Genomic DNA, 23,986 nt, shown 5'->3' with positions numbered 1-23,986 from the left:
GAAGTGGTCTGCCAAACGTTTGTTAAGATAAAAAAGACCAGCAACTGGGGGATTACCCTTTACCCTAAATGGACAACACATACGTTATTATTGCAGTTGTTTTGTGATTCATCAAAGAAGGAAAATAGTGTAGAATTATACATAATGATAGAATGACAACATGAGCATAGATGGGAAAATAAATATTCTGAAATATTTTAGATATTATTGCAGGGATATAATTGCCAGGGAACAAATAACTAGAAAATGCTCTACCAGTGTTGCTATATTCCTGAACCTTTGCCAAATTATATAATAATTTTATTGCAAATTAATCTGCCAAGGAGGTGAAAGTTTTCGAATCAATTGGGATCTTCAGTTTGGTAGGTCAAAACAAATATATCAATGTCTGAAAGAATTAAATACGTCATGCATTGAGATTTTTATTGCTCAGTTGGCCTCATTTTTCTAAAAGCAGTAACAACATAAATTAATATACATTTATGTAACATGACATTATCTATTAATTATTTTTTTAAAGAAAACATATTTGGCATTCAAAACTGACAATACATTTAAAAATGAAAACAACAGGGATACATCCTGCTGGATCAATTCATTGTTTGCTCCAGATGTTGAGGTAATTATTAAAAACTCTCCATAAATGTAAGGCACTTTGCGTGACAGTTTGTTACTCAAAATACAGTACGGTAGGAAACTATGCTAATACAGCCAGTAATCACAATAATGTATGCTCAATTAAGCAGCAGTGTTTGCAGTGTTCAATAGTTGCTGTTTCATTCAATTACAAAATGAACTGCTCTGCTATGGCATGACAGGCTGAAATTTCTTCCTCGCATGCACTGGAAACCGGCTCAACTTTTTTCGATGACTCTGGCCACCTGAAAGCAGATTGTATTGATGGGTTTTGAACTTCATGAAAATCTTTTAATTTTGTTTATCTCTTTCCTAGCACACTGCACTAAGACAGTTAATTAATCCCCAGTGTCCCAAAGTTCAAACAATGTCCATATTTTATGAATAAGTCACACATTTTCCTTTTAATTAACCCCCCTTTGTCACTGCTTATTGTTTTCATTTGTTGAACATACATATCAAGACTATGCAGGGCAGTCTGCAAAGTTAATAGCTTTTCAGGCTTGAATTCTATTTCAAATTTACATCAACATAGTGCAATAGCATGCAAAAGTACATTTAAACTATGTGAATATAAGGATCCACATGCATTTGAGCATAAACATAAGCTATTATCACATTTACCTAATGAGTTGAGCAGGGGCATGTTCCCTCTGTCCCCATCAGCACAGGTGGAGATTGGTATATGCCTCCTGCTAGGTGTGGCACACTCTAAGAACCCACTAGCTGTAGAAGAGGTGATACCCATAGTGAAAACTCACATAGGTGTGCTCTCACCGCCAGTACGAGACAACTAGTCATCTTAGTGAATGCATTAACATGCACAAGGATATACAGATATTAATTAAAAATTTTGTCAGTGAATATATCATGTAAATGTGTTATTACCAGGATATATTCAGGATAAAGCCAATATACAGTTTTATTCTCTGATTCATTTGATCAAATTGTTCCAATGGACAATTCACTTCAATAAGCCTTAAAAAAATTAAATAAATATGCACAATCTAGTCCCCACGCAACAATTTGAGCTTCATTTTTGCAGTAAAATGCTGTTTAGAACTATTTTTCACTATTTGGATATACAGATTGCATCAATGTTGTTTATTTTTCCAACAGGATAAGCCTTTTAAGAACATAGCTGAGATCCCAATATTAATAAGTATGTTAATGATTAATAAATATTAACCATTTCCAATATTGTTATATATATCTCCCTCACAGTTTTACTCCTAAACAAAATCATCCACCATTGTTGAGTGAGACACTTTGCGTTTATATCGAGTCATTGAAATGAATCAATCAAAAGAATAAGTCATGAATTGGACATCACTACACTGTCACGGTACATTTATTTATATCTGTGCCTTTCCAAACAAAAGGAATTCTGGTGCTTTGTGGTACAGACAATTGTGAAAAGTCAAGCTATTGATGGAACACATTTTTGGAGTGACGTAAAAAATTTTTTACAAACATTAAACCTGGAAATGGTCAGAAATATTGTAAAAGTCTCATTCGCTGAAAGAGCTTTATACGCTACCTGCCTGGTCTATCAATCCATGCTGCATGGATGGGCAGGAAGTTTGCCCAGAATGGAACCATACTGACAACACTAACAGATGTAAATTGTATTCAATCAATAAAGTATTCATTAAAGTATTCAAGTTTGTATTCATTGACGGAAGTGGTCCAGACTGAATTTTTTTTTTTTATTCTAAAATACATCATATTAAATGGCAAGAGTTAGCTTGACGAGTATTTCCAGAGAAACGTAAACATAATTATCTATTCAGAATATGCTGAATTAGTACCGCCGCTCCCTGTACACATATTATAAAGTCTGTGTAGGGTACCTACTCCCTAGGGGGTACCATCTTACCCTAGTTGGGCACCAGAAACTCCCCCGACTGCCCTTCATCGCACATTAAACTTTATTCAAGGACCTGATATGAGTGGCAGAACACATACAACCGCATCACAACTCGCACCACGTCAGATTATCACCTCCCACAACTGTACATACTGCCATTTTGAAGAAAATTTTTAAAACCATGGTGTGCTTGTGTTGGTTCTCCTGCCATTGGCAAAATCAGGCATGTGTTTTGTAGAAATGACCCACCTTTCCCAGGTGTTCGACCTGTCCTCATGTTACAGGCATAATCCAAAGGCGTAAAGGACCTTTTCATGGGTGTGTCTGACTGTAGAACAAAAACATAGCATGAATTACACCTAACAATAGACTCCAGCATCTTTAGAGCCTACCTCAAGCAGTGTTACCACAGCAGTTTCTGAGCCAGGAAAGTATCTATATCACTTAATGGTAGGATGCAGTATCACTTTTCCACAGAGTAGTATAGAAACCCAGTTTTGGTATGTGGTTTTATAATCAATTGGTATAATTGGTTATATCATTTAGCAATAACTGCCTGGTATCTGATACCAAGACTATCCCCCAATAGCACATATGTCGGCGAGACTTCTGTTCAATGTATGCATTTTCATCTGGATGATGTAATTTTTCGAGTGTTGACTCATTTGCAATGCATCACTAAAATGTTGAATGTTGGATGTTAGTGCGACGTTTAGCATAACACTTATGGCATAGAATTTATGTGAATTTGCTTTTATGTTTATAAGAAGTTTAAAAAAAATATGTTGCTTAAATTTAAACTCAATGCTGTTCAGATACTGCACTGAGTCACAGATGTACCTGTGCATGCTTATACCACTTTATGGCTACATGGTTTCTTTATTAGAATTAAATGTTTCTATTTTTATGTTAGCCCTGTACACACATGCAGTGACTTCTAGCGACATGATCTCATTCATTTTCGATGAGAGCTGACAACTTCCAGCGATACGAGCGACTGCAACCTCTGTCAACTAGATGTGGGCGTGGCGAGAGATATGTCAATGTTGAGAAAAGTTTAACTTTATGCAAATGAGGAGTGACTGAGAGTGTCAGTGGAGCTCATGTCATCCGTCTCCTCTGAGATAATAATAAAGTTGAGTGCAGTGTCTGTGGCCATGCATGGATATAATAAAAAGTTATACGTGAAAAGGAAAATGTCGGCAGTCTGAGTGAGTTTGATTTGAACATTAATAGCTTGTTCATCTTGTTATTGATATGATGCTATAAGCAGTTGAGCACTTATAAGTAGTTGAGCACTGCTACAGTACATATTAAAACATTTTCCCCTGCAGAATGTTAATTTTGAAGGACAAGAAAATTGATTTTTTTGTCAAATTACAATGTTTATAATATAATATTTTAGTAATTGTTGGCAGTCTGAGAGAGTCTGATTTGTAGATTTTGTACATTGAAAGATCAATAATCTGGTTAAAGATTAAATGTATAGAGCACTACTGTAGTTTGCATAACAACACTCTCCAGCAGAATGTAAATTTTTAGCAACAAGAAAACAAATTACTTATAATAAACATATAATTTTTAATCCAATTATATGTTAGTTTTACCAGCAATATTCCTAATCTGTGATAAAAAAACATTTAAGATATGACCGGAGATGCAGTTAACCAATAACGTTAGAGCGACAGCATTAGGAATGCCCACGAGTGACTTCACACTACAGACTACTAGCGACATCAAGTGATAAAGTCACTGCATGTGTGTACAGGGCTTTACTGTAAAAAACATAATGGATATTAAAAGAGACATTATTAAGGACAAATGGACTGCATGGATCTGAACTTTGGATGGATTTAAACAGTCAAACCAAACATCACACAGAGAAAGGATCTTGGTGCTTAACTTCATATGGAGTCAAAGATTGATTTGGGGATTTTAAGAATCGTCACTGAGATTCAGGGGCATATTAATGGGCTGGAGCCTGGGGGCCCCCAACTCCCGTGTACCTTAATGCACCCCTGTTGAGACAGAAAATGTATATTTTTATCCCTAATCCCTATTATATTTATTTTAAATCATACAATTTTTTTGTGTTTTTATTTTCTTAGTTTAAACAAAGAAAATGCAATGTTTTGAATACCCCCTGGAACCTACTTACATACCCCTGAGATACACGTACACCTGGTTTGGAATCACTGACCTAAGATTCACAATTTTCCTAATAGTTTTGAAATATGTTGATTAAAAAAGTCCATGTGCATGTCAACTACTCATATCCCATTAAAGGTCATGCTTTACTGTAAAAATGTTCATTTTAAGGGACAATTACTCTGTATGTGTGAGTAGTATTGGGCCGAGACTCCAGCGTCAGCATGGGCTCTCTTAACGGTGGGAGGTTGTTTACTGGGTGCATGGAACTGCTTGCTCCACCTCTCAGGGTCCTCACTCTGAGCTAGGACACACAGAGAAAGATCATAGTGACCCTGAAACTATATGAAATAAGTGCAGAATGAAATGTTTAAAAAAGATGGTAAAACGATATTAGGTTAAGGTAATTTAAATTTCCACAATATGACATAGCAAAGGGCAACCATGTTTACTATTTCCAATGTTATGTTGACCAGACTATGCAGACAATAGACCCTTTCACTTATTTAGAAAAATAAAACATACAGCTGCTATCTCTGTTTATGGAGTTCAAAGTCTGCACAGCTAGCTGTTTGTGTGTCAAGGGATGCTGAATCCCCTTTGTCCCAGTGGATTTAAAGATAGGCTGTTGATTGGTCTATGGCAAGGGCTTTCAACATTTATCAAGCTAGGGCAAGAAGGACAAGGCTAACCTAGATTCTATCACTATTAGTATAGTGGTATAAGGCTGTGGCAAATGTTAAAACCAGAAGATTTTAATTTTCTATCAAATGAATGAACTGCAAATTACCTTTACAGAGTGGCATTCAAATGATAAATCCAAAGAGATAAGACATATCAGTGGTCTGCTGAACAGTGACATTTGTATGGGTTGGTACCTGCACAAGCCTGGAAACAGGCACGCAAAACTCCTGCTCTGGAGATTTGGAGTGAATGTGAGGAAGTCTGTGGTTCTGAATTGCACTCACAGGTGGAGAGGGCAGGCTCTCTTTCACAGTGGATCTGCAAGAAACAGACCCAAGAACACATAAACTTGCTCTAATTAGCAGTGCGCATGTTTAATCATGCCTGATACCCCAGCAGGACCTCGAGGCTACTTCTGTGATTTTTCCAAGTGATCACAAGTTTAAAATGATTACAGTTAATAAGGACCAATTTAACAAGCATTTTTTAAAGGAGTCTGCGTTTCAAAAGAAGGCCTTTGTCTGTTATATATGGAACCCCAGAAGAACTTGCATTAAATAATCTGCAGCCAAATATTCTGAAATCATTGGCCGCAATAGCTCAAAATATCACATTCTTTATGTTAAACCTGACAGGATACAAAGCAATGCTCTTATTTTCAGTCAAATAATGCATGACTGAGCCTGAAGCATCTATTACCAAGTAATCTTTGCTGAAATATATTAGTATCTTAGTAGAAGTACATTTAGTTATGTTACACAAAAACAAAAAAAACAAAAATAAATAAATATATATATTGTGCCAATTTCCAATGTATTTGTGTTGGTCTAGATTTCTATACATTTGTTTATGGCCAAAGAACATAATGTTGTCCAAAAGCACATGTATTCAAGAATTGTGTTTCATTAGCTCATTTTAATTAAAGAAACTTAACAAGCTGTTCATATCTTGTGTGCAGCATATTTTCTCACAGTCTTGTTCCTCGTAGGAGTTGGCTTCCATTTCCTGTGAGGTTGTGGTACATCCGAACTCTGCCGCTGGGAATGGGGAGTCTGCGCTGGGCAGCAGGTTTTTGTGTGAGGACACAAGACCCTCTCAGAGCCTGGGACTTCACACACATTAACATGGTTGCTCCATCTTCTGGGACAAATCTTAAGAGGAGCCAAGACATATCAAGGTTATTTGTTTGCATGCTGATTTATCCGTAATAAAAACACCTCTTAAATCTGTTCCTCTGTAAACAGACCCTACTGTCCTGAGAAAAAGCTAATAATGACATTTCCCAATAACTATGCATGTATTACACACTGTTCATGTTAGTAGTTGTTATTTGGTAGCAACATCTTTCGGAGTAGTACGAAAATGTAGTTTAAGTTTCCAAAGTTCAGCAGACTCACAGGGCTTTCTCACCAAATCCCTGATATCTCTTTTGCAGTGGCTTTGCTTGTATTGTCATAACACCATTTAAATTGATCTTAAGGGCACTTGAGTCCTGAAAAAATACATGAAATGGCAAAGTCATTACATGAAAACAAAGTAACAGACACATTCTTATGTTTGTGACAAAGTTAATCACATGTTTTAGGTGGTCACCTGTACATTATTGCTGCAGGTTGACAGGAATGTGGACCTACTACTGGAACCCCTGGACAACAGAATGTGATGTCCTTTAACAGGGTCCTGAGAGGAAGGCTCTTGACTGGAGCTCTCCAAAGTTCTCCTGTGTGTCTTTCCATCTGATGCCAAAAGAACTTTAGAGATAGAGGGAATTATCCCACAATGCTCTTCAAAACTGGCAAATTCCCAACTCAGAATTGTATCTATTTACTCCAAAATGCCATAAACACAGCAGGAACTGAATAAAGGGCTGTTCAGACATTCTTGTGCTAAAAAAGCTAGACACATTGCAACAAATATAACAGAACGTCTTATAACAGAAGTTCTTTTTAACTTGACACAGCAGTTAAACACCCTGCAGGCCTACACAAGGCACTGAAAAAACAGCAAAACCCACTATAATGGTGAAAGACATCCATATAGTGCATGTTTACATTGAAAAACAAATTCAATGATTAGTTTTTTTACTACAAATGCAATTTGTCAAGTGGTATTATGGGGAGTACAAATTTCATTGTAGAGAGCATTTAACTGGATGAAAATTTGGTTCTGCCAAAGATGAATAATAATTTTTATCAATAATCATTAATGATCTTTGGCCTGTTTTCCAAGAAGAGAGAGGCTCCAAATTTAAATTTGTATATATGATTAAAGTAAAAAAAATTCTCCAACTTTTAGAAGTACATTAGCATATAGATCAAAACTAAAAGCCACTCATCTCATTTCATAGGGCCTTTAAGCATGCAAATATGCTCTTCTCTCACCAAAGATGTATTAATCACAAGTGCCGTGTTGCATAAACACAAATGGTTTTATTGGTATAAGTAATGCACACACACCCGGGAATTGTTTTTCCCAATACTTGTGTAAAAGCTCCTCCAGAAGACCCACCACCACCCTCCAAACGTCATCAAACAGCTCATCTGCAACTGCGTCACGAATGCATGCTTGGGGGGACACCGGCGGAACTCCACACCTGGGGATCACGTTTGAAGACTTCCTCTGACCCACGTCCTCATCCTCCCTATAATCAATGGAATAATGCAAAAGTTACAAGTTAAAGTTACAAAAAATAGCAAGCAGATTAATACTGGTCCATTTACAAATAATAAAACTGCACGAAAGAGGACCTATGGAGCAGTGACTCTCAACTGGTGGGTTACCTAACCAGTGTTGGTGTAATCTGATTACAAAGTCATTTATTACTGTTATCTACTTACTTATTAGTCAAAAAGTAGTGTGGCACATTACATTTTAAATTCCAGTAATCAGACTTCATTTAATTTCTTTTAAAGGAATATTCTGTGTTTAAATCAATTTAAGCTCAATCGACAGCATTTGTGGCATAATGTTTATTATCACATCATCATGGCAACAAAGTTTTTACAAAGGTTTTATCACACTAAAATCATGTCTAAATGCATATTGTTTGTCTTGTGGCTATACTTTGAAATAGTTCGTATTTTAATATTTACAGATTGGCCCCATTCACTTCCATTGTAATTGCCTCACTGTAACATTGTTATATATATATATATATATATATATATATATATATATATATATATATATATATATATATTTTAAAGGAATGGAGGAACGAGAAATACATTTTTGTGGTAATCAACATTATGCCACAAATGCTGTACTGTAGATTGAGCTTAATTTGTATTGAACCCAGATTATTAATTTAAGTACATTACTTGGACTACACAGTTTTATTATTATACAGCATAATGTATGTAGGATTTTAAATAAGAATTTGTTCAAATGTACGTCTGTTTGCATTTCTGTTACAGCTGAACTAGGTACATTCCATAATGAGTCATTGTAAGGGAGAAACATGTTACATTGAGTTTATGACTTGCATGCAACAGTTAAATAATGACATCGTTTTTAATTTGTTGAGCAAAAAGACAAAAGCAATACATCAATTGTTCTGTGAAAAGTGTTATAAAAAGTACCATAAAAGCTAAATAATTAGTATAATTGTGTTTTTAAATGTAGGCAGTGCTGGGTAGTAACGGATAACATGTAATCTGTATTATGTAATCAGATTACAAAAATCAAGTACTTTACATTTTAAAATACTCGTAATCATATTAAAGTTATTTTTATAGATTACATGATTACATAAATTGTTAAACATTTTTTGATCAGCCTAATCATTCTCTTTTTTTAATCTTTAAAATGTTTCATTCTAAATCAGCACACAGGTTGCAACTCACACATTGAAAATAATTGCTTCAAATTGATCTAGTAGATGCCATCTTTAAGGATCATGCCTGCAGGGTACACAATTAGTTAAACTATGTGCAGCAATATGAAACAAAGCCAATCGATCTACTCTTGCTAATGATGCAGTGAAGTCCACTGCATGAAACTTGACATAAATCTTGACACAATTGTTGCTTCTGTGACTCTGCTATATTAAAATATTCTGCTCTTTTAGAATATTCCTGCTGTTCAAAAGATAATATCTTGCACCTCAGCTTTGGAAAGGTGAGGGACTATCAGTAAACAGTAAGGGTTAAAAGTGTTGACTTAGTAAAGTAATTGGTGTTGATTTTATGGTCATTAATGTCCGTAATGTTGCTATTGTTTTATGCACTTAAAATTAACTTGATGTCTCAGTGTTTTCAATTATAAACTTAGGCCATGCACTTTCATTGCTGCTTATTTAGTTCATGAAATGTTTAATGCACTTTTTAAAAATGTCATAAGGAGCTCTTTTCATGAGGATGTTTTGTTAGTAATAAAGAATGAATACAATTTCTTCCTCTTTGTACGTTTATGTTAAAATTACTATCCAAAATAGAATTAGGTTGTGAATAGTGAAATTAATCCAAAAGCAATCCCAAAGTAATCAGATTATATTCCCCAAAATGTAATCTACTAGATTACATTACTGATTGTGTTTTTGTCATGTAATTTGTAATCAGTACCTGATTACTATTCACAGTAATCCACCCAGTACTGAATGTAGGCTAGTCAAATAAATAGGCTTATCAACTTTTAAAAGAGAGGTCAAAATACATCCTCTATTGTTTGTTGTTGGCATCAAAGGCTGTGCTTCCAATCAAATGCTACAGATTTCTTGTATAAATTCATCTGTCACCTGCTAGAAGTGACAGGCTCAGACCAGAGCCAAATTAGGCAGATGCCAACATCACCAGGTTCACATTGGGCATAATAGAAAATACAATCCAGAATGTATTAAATATGTGTTATATTACAACAATGATTAACATGGTTTTTTGTGCAGTGAATTATTGACTGCCAACAGCAAGATAATGGGAGGAATGCAAGGAAATTACCAAATTATCAAATTAGTGCACATCAGTATTTTGCACATGAAAACAAAGGTACATTTCTGTTGCATTGTAGACTGATTATATAAATAGATAAATATGAATATGGTATATTACTGAAAGCATACCAATCATTTTGCATTACCAATGGATGGTTATGTAGATTATGCAAAAGACATCTTGTGACCTACATTTCTTTTCCATCATATGCCAGAAACTCCTCTATATTGCCCTCTGTCTCATACACCTCCTCTTCCTCGGTGAGGCAGAGTGAAAGCTCAGGCAGTGGAGAGCAGGAGCTGAGGACAGACGGCTCAGACCAAAGGCCCCGGGCCAGACTGTGGCCTTCTACAAACAGCCTGCAGTTAGAGAGAGTTGGAGAGATGAGGAAGAGCGCAAATTCCTGACATTGATAGGCCAGATTGATAAATGCATCGCCTGTGGGTATCTTCAGCATTCCCATTGCTCCAAATAACATATTTTTTAATCAGGTGAGAGGTTACATCCTTGAGGGTTGGTTTTATGTTTTATATCAAATGGATAATGTATGATAGGCTTCAGTGCATATTTCAAAACAATATATAAGTGCAGTCAAGCAAAAAGTAAGAGCAAGCCCAGAAACCAATAAATAGAGTGACTCCATTAATCAAGAGATAAAACAGCCCAAACATTTGTTTGTAAGACGAGATTTGACCTTAACACTTGAGGAGTAAAACAACACCATAGTACATGACATATAATGTCAAGATATTTTTTAAAGAGCATCAGTTTAACTTTCTTAGTTAAGCAGTATCTATAGAGTATACGTTTGCAATTGTTGTGTAGCAATGAAACATGGTTGGATGTCTCCATTTATGATTAAGATATAAAAATGGATAACTGCAATCTGTTAAGGAGACTTGGAAAATGCGTCTATCGAAGCAGTATGGTTGGACATGCTGATCCCCAAAAGTAAGCCTATTTTAGTTGGGGCATTGTTTCATGCACTGTATCAAATAAATTTCTATGAACTGCTAAAAGAGACCTTAAATGAATGCACACATCTTACTGGAGCTGAGGTCATCATCCTTAGGATAGGATATGTAATAGTGGGGTTTTGGAGTGTAGTATTAGTGAACATTGTTTAATATATTTAACTAAAAATGAGCAGAGAAATAGATTCAAGTGGCATAATACCATAAAAATTAGCTCGCTTAAAAATTATAGTCCTGTGTTATTTAATGATGCCTTGAGAAAGGCTGACTGGTCTTGTGTGATGAGGTATGAAGATGTTGACAAAGCATGAGATTGTTTTAAAGGTACTTTTGGTCAAGTTTTAGATAAAGTGGCACCTTTATATCATTATAGGATAATATTTCTGCAAAATTTCTTAGGGATTGTGCCAAATGTATTACACCGATGGTATCACACTTTATAAACCTGTCAATAGAGCAAGGTAAAATTCCAGGGGAGTTAAAGAGTGCAAGATTTATTCCAATTTTCAAGAAAGGTAATAAGTTAGATCGTACTAATTATAGACCAGTTTCTATTTTATGTGTACTGTCAAAGGTGATGGAAAGAATTATCTATGAACAGATTGAAAAATACATTATTAACCATAATATTTTGTATGAGTTACAGACTGGTTTTAGAAGTTTACACTCCACTTAAACACGCCTGCTCTATTTGACTGATATGATTAGGAAGTAGGTTGACAAAGGTAAACTGTGTTGTATGGTTATGTATCTTCAGAAGGCTTTCGATACTGTAGACCATGCCATTCTCCTTTTTAAACTAAAAGCAATATGTTTTAATGATAAAGCTATTGAGTGGATTCAGTCTTACCTTTCAAATAGATGCCAAAGTGTTGATATAAGTGGCATACTGTACTTTCTAGCTCACTACATATTACTTGCGAAGTTCCTCTGGGGAGTTATTTAAATACTTTTTCTGTTATATATAAATGATTTAAAAGCAGCCTGTTCAGAGGATCTTTTCTTTTATACGGATGATGCAGCAATTATGTTTCACAGGAGAATAAGGGGGCCCTTGAGGACAGAATGAGAATAGAGTTACAAAAGATGTCAGCATGGTATATGGACAATAACATTTCCTTACACCTGGATAAAACTGAAGCCATCTTATTTGGCTCTAGCGACAAGTTGAAGAACAATGCTGAATTGTTGGTTAAGGTTGGTGATGCCTTAATAGTATCTAAAACAGTTGTAAATTATTTAGCATGTCAAACTGATAATAAATGACCTAGGGAGATTATGGCAGTAAATGCTCTTAAAAGAATCTGTAATAGGATAACATTTATGGCCAGAAAGGCAGAGCTATTAGATATTCAGACATTAATATTGTTAGCTGGTATGTTGGTACAGCCTCATTTTGATTATGCTGCTTCATTTTGGTATAGCAGCACTTCTCATCGTACAAGATGTCAATTACAGAAAGCTAAAAACAAACCGCTTAGAGTGATATAGGGGAAGAACACCTTTTTATATACAAGTAAAATTGTTTGGAATAAATGACCAGACTAAAATGTATAAAGGCTGAGAGACGTTTTAAAATAGCTGTTAAAAGATGGCTTTTTTGTAATTGAATGTTGACTTTTGATGAAATTTGGTTTTAATATTTAGATATTATCTATGGTTTGTATTGTTAGTTTTTCTGGAACTATGCCCCATCTTTTTTCATTGAGGACCACAATGGAAATAAGTCTTTGGCTTTATTGTGTTTGTTTATCCTCGGCAGATTTGAAATTGTATGTGATGTTTTGTATATATCATCCTTGTTCATTTTTTAAAGCTTGTCAAATAAATCAAATCAAATACAAAATCTCTTACTAAAATATATCTGACTTTTTTTCTATAAAACACCAATTAATTAATTAAAAACTTGCCTTGATATTGAAGTCTTTCATACTGTGCCAAAAGGTGTGAAATAGACTGCAAGTAATCAACTAATCAAACGGGGTTGCTTAGAAACAAAGGTTTTTATTTTTCCCTGACAAGTTTTACAGGCCTTTTGAAATCATCTGCACTGGTCTGGAGACAGCCAGACCTCCTTCACAGCTCACTGCCTCAAGCAGAAAATAAAGTGGACAATCAGCCTTTTCAACCACTCATTAACACTCAAGTACTTAACGGAACTATATATTACAACTACCTTATTTTAATAATAATTTAAACTGATAAAATTATTTTAACTGATAAACATGAAATTTGAATATATTTTAATTAAATCCCTTATTTATGTTAAACAAAATTGTACATTTAAAAATTTGCAGGTCCATTTTGATGATATTTTATGATTGTACTGTTCAGTAGCTTTGTCATTAAAACTTATTGCTTTATTTATATTTTATTTTATATATTTTTTGACCTTGTATTATTATGGTGGTTTTCTGTACAGTTTAAATTACAATGCAGATCTAAATAGTTTGTTTAACTTTGCACATTGGCATTATATCAGTTCAAAAGTTTAGGGTCACCTACTCATTCTTTATTTATTTAATTATATATATATATATATATATATATATATATATATATATATATATATATACATATATATATATATATATATATATATATATATATATATATATATATATATATATATATATATTACTTATTTTAAAATAAGAGTAGTCATCACAACTATGGAATAATAGAAATGGAAATATGGGAATTATGGTGTGACTAAAAAATCCAAAATAAATCAAAACAGTTTTATATTTTAGCATCTTCAAAGTGGCCACAATTGCCAAGAATTTGCAGAAATGTACTCTTGGCATTTTCTCAACCAACTTTTTTCACCCTGGGATGCTTTTTAAACAGTTCTCATCTATATGCTGGGCACTTAGTGGATGCTTTTCTTAATTATTAATTAAGTCATCCATTTCAAAAACTTCTATATATATATATATATATATATATATATATATATATATATATATATATATAAATATACAATTTTAGTTTTGAAATTAAATAAATTAATATGTTGGCACAATTCTATTTTTGTCTACAAAACTAATGTCAAACATTTAAGCATAAGCCTTCAGATCAAAAGGTTTTTAAGGTCATGAGAAACTTTTCAGGCAAGTGACCCCAAACTTTTGAATGGTAGTGTATGAACTGTAAAATCTGCAGGGACTAAAATGGCATCCTGTAATGCCTGAAACCAGAGCTTCCTATTTTATTTTATTTTATTACAAGTAAATTTAACAATATTTATAAAACATAGTTTAATTAAACAATTAAACAACTAATATGTGGGAAAATGTATCTATTTCTTGCTATTCTTAATGATAGCTGATGGGAAGAATTGCCTGACTGGATTAAGAGAATCATTAGGGATCTTACACGCTGTGGTCTTCTCTCTTGTCCAGGCAGAGGGGTGATGGGAACAATGAGGTTCTGGTACTGGATTCTCGCCTGCAGATGTACTGAACACCCTCCTGTTTGGGAGGCTCTAACTGATTTCCTAAAATTCTGTGGTCAGGGATGAAACTTGAGCAAAGTTAAACTGACAGTATCAGCCACAGAGCAGTTAAATGTCTCTTACACATCCCTCTTTGCTCAAAGTTTCTGAGACTGCAATATACAGTTGGGTCCAAATGTCTGAGACCACACTGAAAATAATAACTGAAAGAAATGATATATATATATATATATATATATATATATATATAAATAATTCTAAGTCACTAATCAAATAAGCAAATTTGCGACACTGATCATTTTAACACCATTGTACAAAATTTAATCACACAAGATGCATTTTGGAATTATATTGATCATCAGGTTTTGCTAAACTTGTGGAGTCCATGGCAGCTTGAGTATGAGCTGTCATTACAGCAAACTAATTCACTATATTAGAAAAAAAATCAAAATAGAGGCATTTTCACTAGAGCTTTCAGACTTGTGGACTCCACTATAACTCCACGAAGGTGTACCTGAGATGGGGGGTGTGTCTGTTCCACTCCTCACACTCTTCCTGCAGAGACTCTGAGCTGCTGACTCTCCCCTCATACAGGAGCTCATCCACAGAGTTAAAGAGCCGATGCACATGCTGTGTATTCACCCGCTCAAACTCCTGAACACACACCAAAACAAAAACTAAACCACAAAAAAAGAGCACTTTAGGCTAAAATGTAATTAATTTAATTACATCAAGATCCATTAAATATTATTTAAACTAGTTATAGCTATTGTTAATTAAAAAAATGTATAGTTTTAAAGTAACCATAGATAGGATCAATTTAATTAACATACACAAACAATGTTCTGGCAATAAAATAAAAACTAAGCAATAAGCAAATACAGACAATGACATAATAAACTGAAAACTGAGTTCTCAAAATTCAAACAGATTAGTGTAGAAATGGCCTAAATTCATAAAATCTTGTGATCTCATGTTTGAAACCCCCAAAAGATTCTAGAACCCTTTAATCTGGCTACAAGAAACCACCTATTAACTTTATTTTCAGTGTGAACCGCTTCCAGTAGTCACTTTCAGTTATGATTGCTTAGATCTTCCATCTTTAATTTATTTTTGCATTCACAAGCTTTGCACAACCAACAGAGACTTAGCACGCACAGACTTGTATTGCATTAAATTTCAGTGAACAAAAACTGCATCTATGAAAAATAATAAACACAGTATTCTCTCTTTTCCAGTCAGACAATATTCTCTATTTCCTTAAAGGTGTATAGTTCATAGACTCACAGATCTTACATCCTGCATGGCTTATTAAACATCAACTTTGGAAAGAAATATTGTTAGAGCATCATCGGAGGTTATGCAAATATGGAATGGAGTTCATGGACATGGCATGAGTCATTAAAATACAGATGTAATACTGCCATCTCGTGCTCTCCTATATTTTAAAGTAAGAAGCAAGTTGTATTATCGTCTCTGCTATTGCATTAACACCATAGACAATCATAAGTTAATTTAGAGTAATATTAAAATATTAGGCTGCTGTTTACTGTTGTTATGTGAAATATTCGCAGACCACATCTCAAAGTCTGCAAGATCATGTAGATTTACACTCTACAATATCAGGAAGATAAGACCCTTCCCTGCTGAACATGCCACACAACTACTTGTTCAGTCACTTGTCATAACTAGACTGGACTACTGTAACGCTCTCATTACAGGCCTCCCTGCATGTGCAGTTAGGCCTCTGCAAATGATCCAGAATGCAGCAGGTCTGGTCTTTAATGAACCAAATTGAGCAAATGTTACACAATTCTTTGTCTCTCTCCACTGGCTGCCGGTTGATACACGTATCAAATTCAAGGCTCTGATGCTGGCATACAGAACAGTCACTGGGTCTGCTCCAGCATACCTAAAATAATTTCTGCAGAGCTACATGCCCACCAGAAGCCTGCAGGGGCTAAGGAACATCGCCTTGTTGTAACAACAGAAAGAGTCACCAAAACCCTTTCCCAGACTTTCAGCTTCATCATAGCACATTTCCCAACTCCACCCGTAAAGCTGACTCACTCTCTATCTTCAAAAAATGACTTAAAACACATCTTTTCTATTAGCACTTAACCAGTCACAAAAAAAAAAAATACAAAAATGTTGTTGCATTTTAATTTGTTTTGAATACTATTCTGATGCTAGTGAATCTTTGTAGTATGGCACTTTTCATACCACTGTCTCCTTAAGATGATTCGCTTATGTTTTCGCTTAAGTCACTTTGGAAAAAAACGTCAGAAAATTACTGCAAATTATGGAACTATTCTAAATTTAGTTACTTACATTGGGTTACTTCAGAATTGCAAAATAAGGTAGAAGCAGTTCATTTGATTGAACACTTAAGTGCTTACAGTATTTAAAATAATAAATAGTAATATCCTTTGTGTTAGTGTTTGTTACCTGCCATGTTTACATTATATTATAAAAGGTATTTCACTTTGAATTCTGATTGGATGAGCTGCATTTAAAGTCTTTTAATATGACTAAATGCAATTCTTGCATATCATATGTTCCATGTAGAACCTTCAGTTAGGAAAATTAACTAAATTACTTTTAAATTATTCTGATTCTTATCTCTGATACTCTGATCCCCAATTCATACTATTCTGTTCTTTTAAATAATCTTTTTATGGACCATGGTGAAAGAACATGTAATTTCTTAAAATGCTCTAATTTACCACAAAGTCTTTAAATCAAGTCAAACAACATGAAGCCTAACAAGACGGAAACCTTTAATTCTTTGAAATGTAATTCAGTTAATGCCTCTTGTTGTCATTTTAATTCAAATTTCAATTCAAACTCCAGTGGGGTGTTACAAATTTAATTAAATTCCAACTCATGAATTGAAAGGGAGACATTTCTTAAATTCAGATTTTTACTCAACACTGATAAATAGGCTACAAAAGATAGATGAGAGCAGAGAGGAACATTACGTCATATCTCCAGGAGTAGATGGAGCTGTGCTCTGTGGAGGGACTGGGGTCAGTGCCTGGGTTGTCGGAGCAGAAGGGGAGGTGACTCACAGGGTTTGCACCAACGGCAGATGACTGACCACATGAAGAAATACTACCAATGTAGAAATGAGTAATTACACATTACTCAGAGGACATGTTTTCTTCTTTTACAGTTCAGGAATCCTTGCATACTTACGCTACATGATCAAAATGATGGACATCTGAATACAGTACTTCCTCTGGGAAGGCATTCCACTATATTGGATCATGATTGTGGGGATTTGCTCCCAAACACAAAAGCATCAAAGAAGTTAAGCCCTGATGTTGAGCGATGGGAACTGGCTCACAGTCTATGTTTCTATTTCATACCAAAGGTGTTCAATGTGGTTCAGGTCTGGGTCAGTCATGTTCTTTCACCAATCTTAGAACACCATTGTCAGAAATGGAACAGAATTGGCCCCTCCCAAATCTGTTCCCACAAAGTTGAGCACAGTCAGTACTTTTAAATGTCATTGTATGCTGTAGCAATAAGTTTTGTCTTTACTGGAATTACTGGAATAGCCAACCCAGTTAATTAGAAAGGGGGCATCCAAACACTTTGGCCATGTAGTGTACATACTTGTAGCTACAACCTTAAAACATGGTCTGATTCAGGGGTGCCCAATACGTTGATCGCAATCTACCAGTCGATCGCAAAGGCAATGCTGGTAGATCGCACAAAATGTAAACGTACTTTCGATAAATTTTAATAAAAATAAATATAATGTCTTTCCTTCTTTCAGTTTCTGACTTGCACTTGACGAGTAAATATCGACCAGGCGATTTTTTGTTTATTCAGTTGCCATGACAACTAGGTTTGCGCGTGCCTTCCAAGGACTTCTGAGAATAGAGCGCGAAATTGTGATGCTACAGATTAGGCAATACTGTCTGATTCCATTCAGTGCAAGTCATCAGAATAAGGTAAATGCCCTAGCTATTGTAATGTATTGTGCTGTAGGTGTTTTGGGATTAGTTTTAAAACTGAATGATATCAACATTGAACATTATTATATATTTTTTTATTAATTAGAAGATGAATTCCATGTAGAGATACATGTAGTAGTCCCAACAAGCATTTTCTTATTTTAAATGAAACTGTGTTTTTTTTAGTTGGTAGAACTTATTGAGTTGGTAATTTAAAAGTAGATCATCACACAAAAAAGTGTGGGCACCCCTGGTCTGAATACATGGAAATGAAAATAATAATGAAGTGTTACCTGAGGTCACTGGTTGGAACTCTGCTGACACTTCTGGTGAATGGTGCAGGTACTGAGCTAATGCTTTTGACAGGTTCTTGGAGCAGCTTTTTCCTAATGCAAAATACATAGATATAGGAAATGAACATGAAAAGGAGGTGTCCATCCAACACTAGATGCGCTACAACAACTGTGTGGTTTAATCATTGTCCCACAAATCACGAGTACAATTGTTGATTTTATAAAACTTTTTTTTTACTCTATTACTCACCCCCCACTATATTATGATATCAAAACACTTTTAATTTAATGCATAATTGGAAAAACAAAACATTTAAATACTTGTAGTACAGACCCACCTACAGTATACATATATTCATATATATAAGACTTCAGCTTGCTTGGTAGCTCACCTGCTAGAGCATTGGACTAAGAGCTTGATGGCCAAGGATCATGTCCAGCCAAACATGCACAAAAGTAAAAGTGGCAAAGAAGTTACACAAAAAGGTGTGGTTGCATCAATGAATGTGTGTTTTCTTTTCTTTTATTTTGAATTTGCATTTTAAAACACTATCGGTTAGGATTCGGTGTTGGTTAAGGGTAAGGATGTCTGTTTTGTTAAACACTCAGACACTTCAGACACTATTTGGTACATTTAGAGTAAAGTTTTTTGTTAGGGAGGTACATTTTATTAAAACCGCCATCTAAAATTCACCTTAAAACCCAACCTCATTTTGCTTGGTTTTGGCACCTCACGCTGGACATTTGACTTCAAAACTTCAGCCAAACATATAATGAAGCACGTAATTTCAGTTTTTCAAAGATTTTGCAATGCTCAAGTATATTTCATGAGATCAAGCTGAGCACAGGTGAATTTAACTGCACAATAAGCTAACTGGTATAATTACACACACAATAATAAATCACTGAGTACAGAAATTAGTAGGATGCAAAGGTTTTATTGATTCGGTGGCCAATAATATTGAAGATAAATGGTCAAACCATATTATTAGTCTATATAACGGCATACAGGCATTTAATTTATTTAGAGTAAATTACCATTCATTGGTGCTTTTGTTAAAAATGAGCATGACTGTTAGTATACAAAAACTGCTCAGTCTGATAAATCCATTAAATCCCTTTATGCTTTTAACATAGACAAAGGGATTTAATGGATTTATCAGACTGAGCAGTTTTTGTATACTAACATTCATGCTCATTTTGGCCTATAGGCCAACCCTTGCTGGTACAAAAAGGTAATATGATGCTTCTGCCTGTAACATCTGAGGTTGTTAACCATCCTACCCACCACCAGAGGGAGCCTTCTCCCGAATACTGATCTTCACCTATTTCTTCATTGCTCATTTTCTGTTTACCACATATTTATAGCCATACAGTTCCATTGTTCTGTGCAAAGTATTGCCAGTTTACACTGCCTTATCGAGCATTTTTTCAATGCCATTCTTTCTTGATTCATGTTATGACCATTGCCTCTTTTTCTGGATTTACTGCTTTTTGGATAACCCTTTGTTTTGTTTGCCTGGTTGGACTGTCTATTTAGTTTATTAGATTTATCTGCCTGCTTTACGACTATGTCTCTGTGCCTGCTGTTTTGGATTGTTTGCTTGTGTCTCTTTTAATACATTTCCTGCACATAGATCCTAATACCATCTCCATGGCCAGTTCATTACATCGCCTCCAAGCTTTCACTCTTTGTCTCAAACTGCCCCTAATACAGCTGACAATTATGTCATGAATAATTTAGACAGAACAAGAACAAAGTACAATATACAGGCATGTAGTAATGTCACTTTTATCACTATGACAACAAGAAGCTAGACTGCTTGTAACATTCAAAGTGTAACAGTACTGAAAGATTGTTAATTTATTTGAAACTAAACTTTGTTTTGTGCTACTGGTTTTCCTTCGTTTTTGGGTCTCCTAAGATTCATCAGTATAATTCATCAGTAGTTAGTAATTCACAAGACCTCTGTAAATAATACAGGTCTTGGTTGTGAGAACACAACCATCTGCTTAATAAAAACAATGATTTTCTATGACTAAATATCACATTAAATGATAATTCACAACAATGACAATTATATGATCACGAGAAACAACCCTCTAATGTAATTGACTCTTGATGTAATAAAAGACAGTCAAACTCCAATAATGCATATTTGTCCTGCTGTTTCTTATCATTAGTATTACTTACCATGAATTATGCCTTCACATAAAAAGGGAGCTTTAAAATGCCATAAATGTACACATAACTTACCCTATTACAACAAGTCCAACATCTGTGTTCCGGTACTCTGCAATGCAGCTGTTTGGGTAGTAAGCAAGCACAGGGGGTAGGGTGGCAAAAGATGAGGCCCTCCCGAAGCACAGTGCACTGTGCATGGGTAAAATGCTCCTGTCTATGGTACTCTGGTATGACAGTCAGGGCAGAGAGAATTTCTGAGCAGTGTCGTTTGTAATTTTATGTTTTCCCTTCACAGGTCTACATGAAACTCCCTCTCTTCCTTTGGCCATGAACAGAGGCACCTTGGATCTTTAGCTCCATCAAAAGAGTGTTTAGACATGCTACAGTGGCACAGCGCAGGTGCCAAAAAACTTCCCACCCTCCCCTGGATGACTGTCAGGTGTACACACCTAACAATCCATGCCAGGAGTCTTTTTCCACAAGACTTTTTTTTCCATTCTGGAAAAATCTCTCCATGTCCATACAAAGAGCGTTCTTTAAAAACCCTTATATAAGAAGAATATAACAATTCTAGTAATAAGACATGAATATAGTTTCAGAAGTTTTAAGAATATCCAGTAATCTAAATATGAAAACGACTGAAAATATAAAAGAAGGTTTGGAAGTGGAAAGATGACAAAGATAGTTTGGTAAGCTCCTCCCTTTGAAAGGAAAGCTTTTGGGCTTTGGCTTGTAATGGTGGTATATGCTTATTTGTGAGCATAACATTATAAGTATCATAGAGACATACAGGATGCACCATTCAAGAATGCATAAGCAAGGAACTCCATCCCCTGGTCAAACTAAGTTACATGGACATTTAAACATTATTTTGTTTGTGTAACCTAATGTAGTCAGCCTTATTATTCGACATTATAATAAATAATATTACATGATATTACAGTATTATTAAATACTATTACAGTAGATCAAATAATAGCTTTTACAAAAAACTAAATTATTATTTTTTTTTTTTTAACTGAATTTTTATAAAACATTGGATAATATAGATTAAGAAGGCAACAAGACTATTGCAGAAGCCATTGCAATACTGATACCACAATAAAGACCATATACCACTGATACCACAAAGAAAGCTAATAAGAAGACAAGTAGGGCAGAGGAGAGAAACTGTTGAACATAAACTGACACCAGATGTAGCACAAAGAAAGAGGGAAAACTAATTAGTCCAGGGTGAGGGCCTCAAACCTTGGCAGAGGTCAAAGAGGAAGCCCAGCATCACAAGCGGCTCATGTTTCTCTCACAGTGCAAACAGCAAATAATTTCAGCAGGTTGCCCACCAGGGCCTAATGAAACATACATGAGCAGCATGACAACATGAATGCACAGCTGACTGACAAGGATTCTCTCTCTTGTCAGCCTTTTAGCAGCAAGCACAACAGGACAGTGATTTCACTCAGGTACAAGCTTGTCAAATATTACGCCATTCCAAAAAGAAGCTTAATATAACATCAAACGTAACGCATCAAATTTGTAGTTTTCCATCAGGCAGTTTTAATAATTATTCTAAGCAGAACAGAATGTCAGATTACTATCTACATAATTGGACTGTAAGTAGTTTAACTTGTTATTGTTGTGAATTTTGGGTCTTGGTTTGTAATATTTTATTTTATTTTTACAGGCAGCATGTTTTGGTCCTGTTTATTCAGGCTAATATTGCATTCATTTGATGTACTAGTGCTTAAGTAAAGTTTTCAGTGTTCTGAAGTTTTAGTAAAACTAGACATCCACTTGAAACTTGTTGTAAATAGTTACAAGAGATGCTGAATTTTTCAAAGCAAACATAAATATATAAATAAAAATTAAGTTAAATTAAATTAATTAAAAATACAATTTTGAAGTAATTGATTGCAGCTCAGCCAAATTGAGATATACTGAGAACTAATATGAATTTAGTGTATAAAGTGTCATTATAATTTTCACAAATTATATGAAAATAAATACAAATTTTTAAGAGGCAGGGTAGCCTCAAAATAAAACAAATACTTAAATGCATTGGTTACCAGTAACCATACATATTAAATTCTTCTTAATAGGACAGTTAACCCCAAAAAAAATGGTTCTGTCATCACCCTCATGTTGTTCCAAACCTGTATGTCTTCCGTAAAACACAAGTTAGCCAGCATGTCAGCCTCAGTCGCCATTCACTTTCATTATAAAGACAAAAAAGATGATCATTCTGCATAACATTTCATTTTATGTGCATTCCAATCGACCGTATTGGGTCTTCTGAAGTGGGCTTCACATGGTATTCAGCCATCTTAAGTGAGATTCCAATCCGAAGGGAGGGTTCAGTTGGAATGGCACTCCAAACAGCATAAAGAATAATAGTACATCGTTGCATCACTTCACCCAAAAGTGGAGAAGGAAATTTACCCACCAGTCATTGCAGAGTACTGACGCAGTTTGGTTAAAATAAATGCTAAAATAAAATAAACAAAAGGGGTTTGAGATGCTGCAGTTTTAATTAAGCTTAATTCACCTCAGGTGTGATTTCTGTGTGGTTGTGTGTGAGTGTAAAGTGCACGAGATGCGATCGTTACATCCATTATAATGACAATGGCTCATATAACAGTTATGAAGTCAGCCATATTATAAAATAATCACATCGCTTTTTTATATTAAACTGTAACAGTCATTTAACTTAGGGATTACAAGTCTGGAGAAATATATACATTTTAATATACCAATCAGTGACGTGCACAGAATATAGCAGGGGCAGAGTGAAAGGACATGACAGAGTGTGAAGAGAAATCAGCCTTCAGTAGTTGTTGGGTTGTGCTGTA

The 23,986-nt window shown here is 34.8% G+C and overlaps 1 protein-coding gene across 2 annotated transcripts; it reads right to left on the bottom strand.

Moving 5' to 3' along the window:
• Window positions 1–424: 424 nt before the first annotated feature.
• Window positions 425–21,473, bottom strand: fam149a (family with sequence similarity 149 member A). 2 transcript variants are annotated; one of them, XM_052089203.1, is made up of 15 exons: window positions 21,213–21,473; window positions 18,956–19,048; window positions 17,679–17,811; window positions 15,212–15,351; window positions 14,619–14,747; window positions 10,458–10,625; window positions 7,795–7,979; window positions 6,932–7,089; window positions 6,736–6,830; window positions 6,310–6,489; window positions 5,533–5,656; window positions 4,836–4,958; window positions 2,756–2,834; window positions 1,261–1,362; window positions 425–881 (listed from the first exon to the last, which is right to left on the bottom strand). In XM_052089203.1, the coding sequence occupies exons 1-15, from the start codon at window positions 21,335–21,337 to the stop codon at window positions 805–807; spliced, it is 1,911 nt and encodes a 636-aa protein (XP_051945163.1). In that variant the 5' UTR covers window positions 21,338–21,473; the 3' UTR covers window positions 425–804. The 2 variants fall into 2 exon arrangements, with proteins under 2 accessions (XP_051945163.1, XP_051945164.1); XM_052089204.1 differs by having other exon boundaries at window positions 6,932–7,074.
• Window positions 21,474–23,986: the final 2,513 nt, after the last annotated feature.

Source organism: Xyrauchen texanus, chromosome 23, assembly GCF_025860055.1.
Source record: "Xyrauchen texanus isolate HMW12.3.18 chromosome 23, RBS_HiC_50CHRs, whole genome shotgun sequence".
Lineage (NCBI taxonomy): Eukaryota > Metazoa > Chordata > Actinopteri > Cypriniformes > Catostomidae > Xyrauchen > Xyrauchen texanus.
This window is presented reverse-complemented; position numbering and strand designations above follow the sequence as displayed.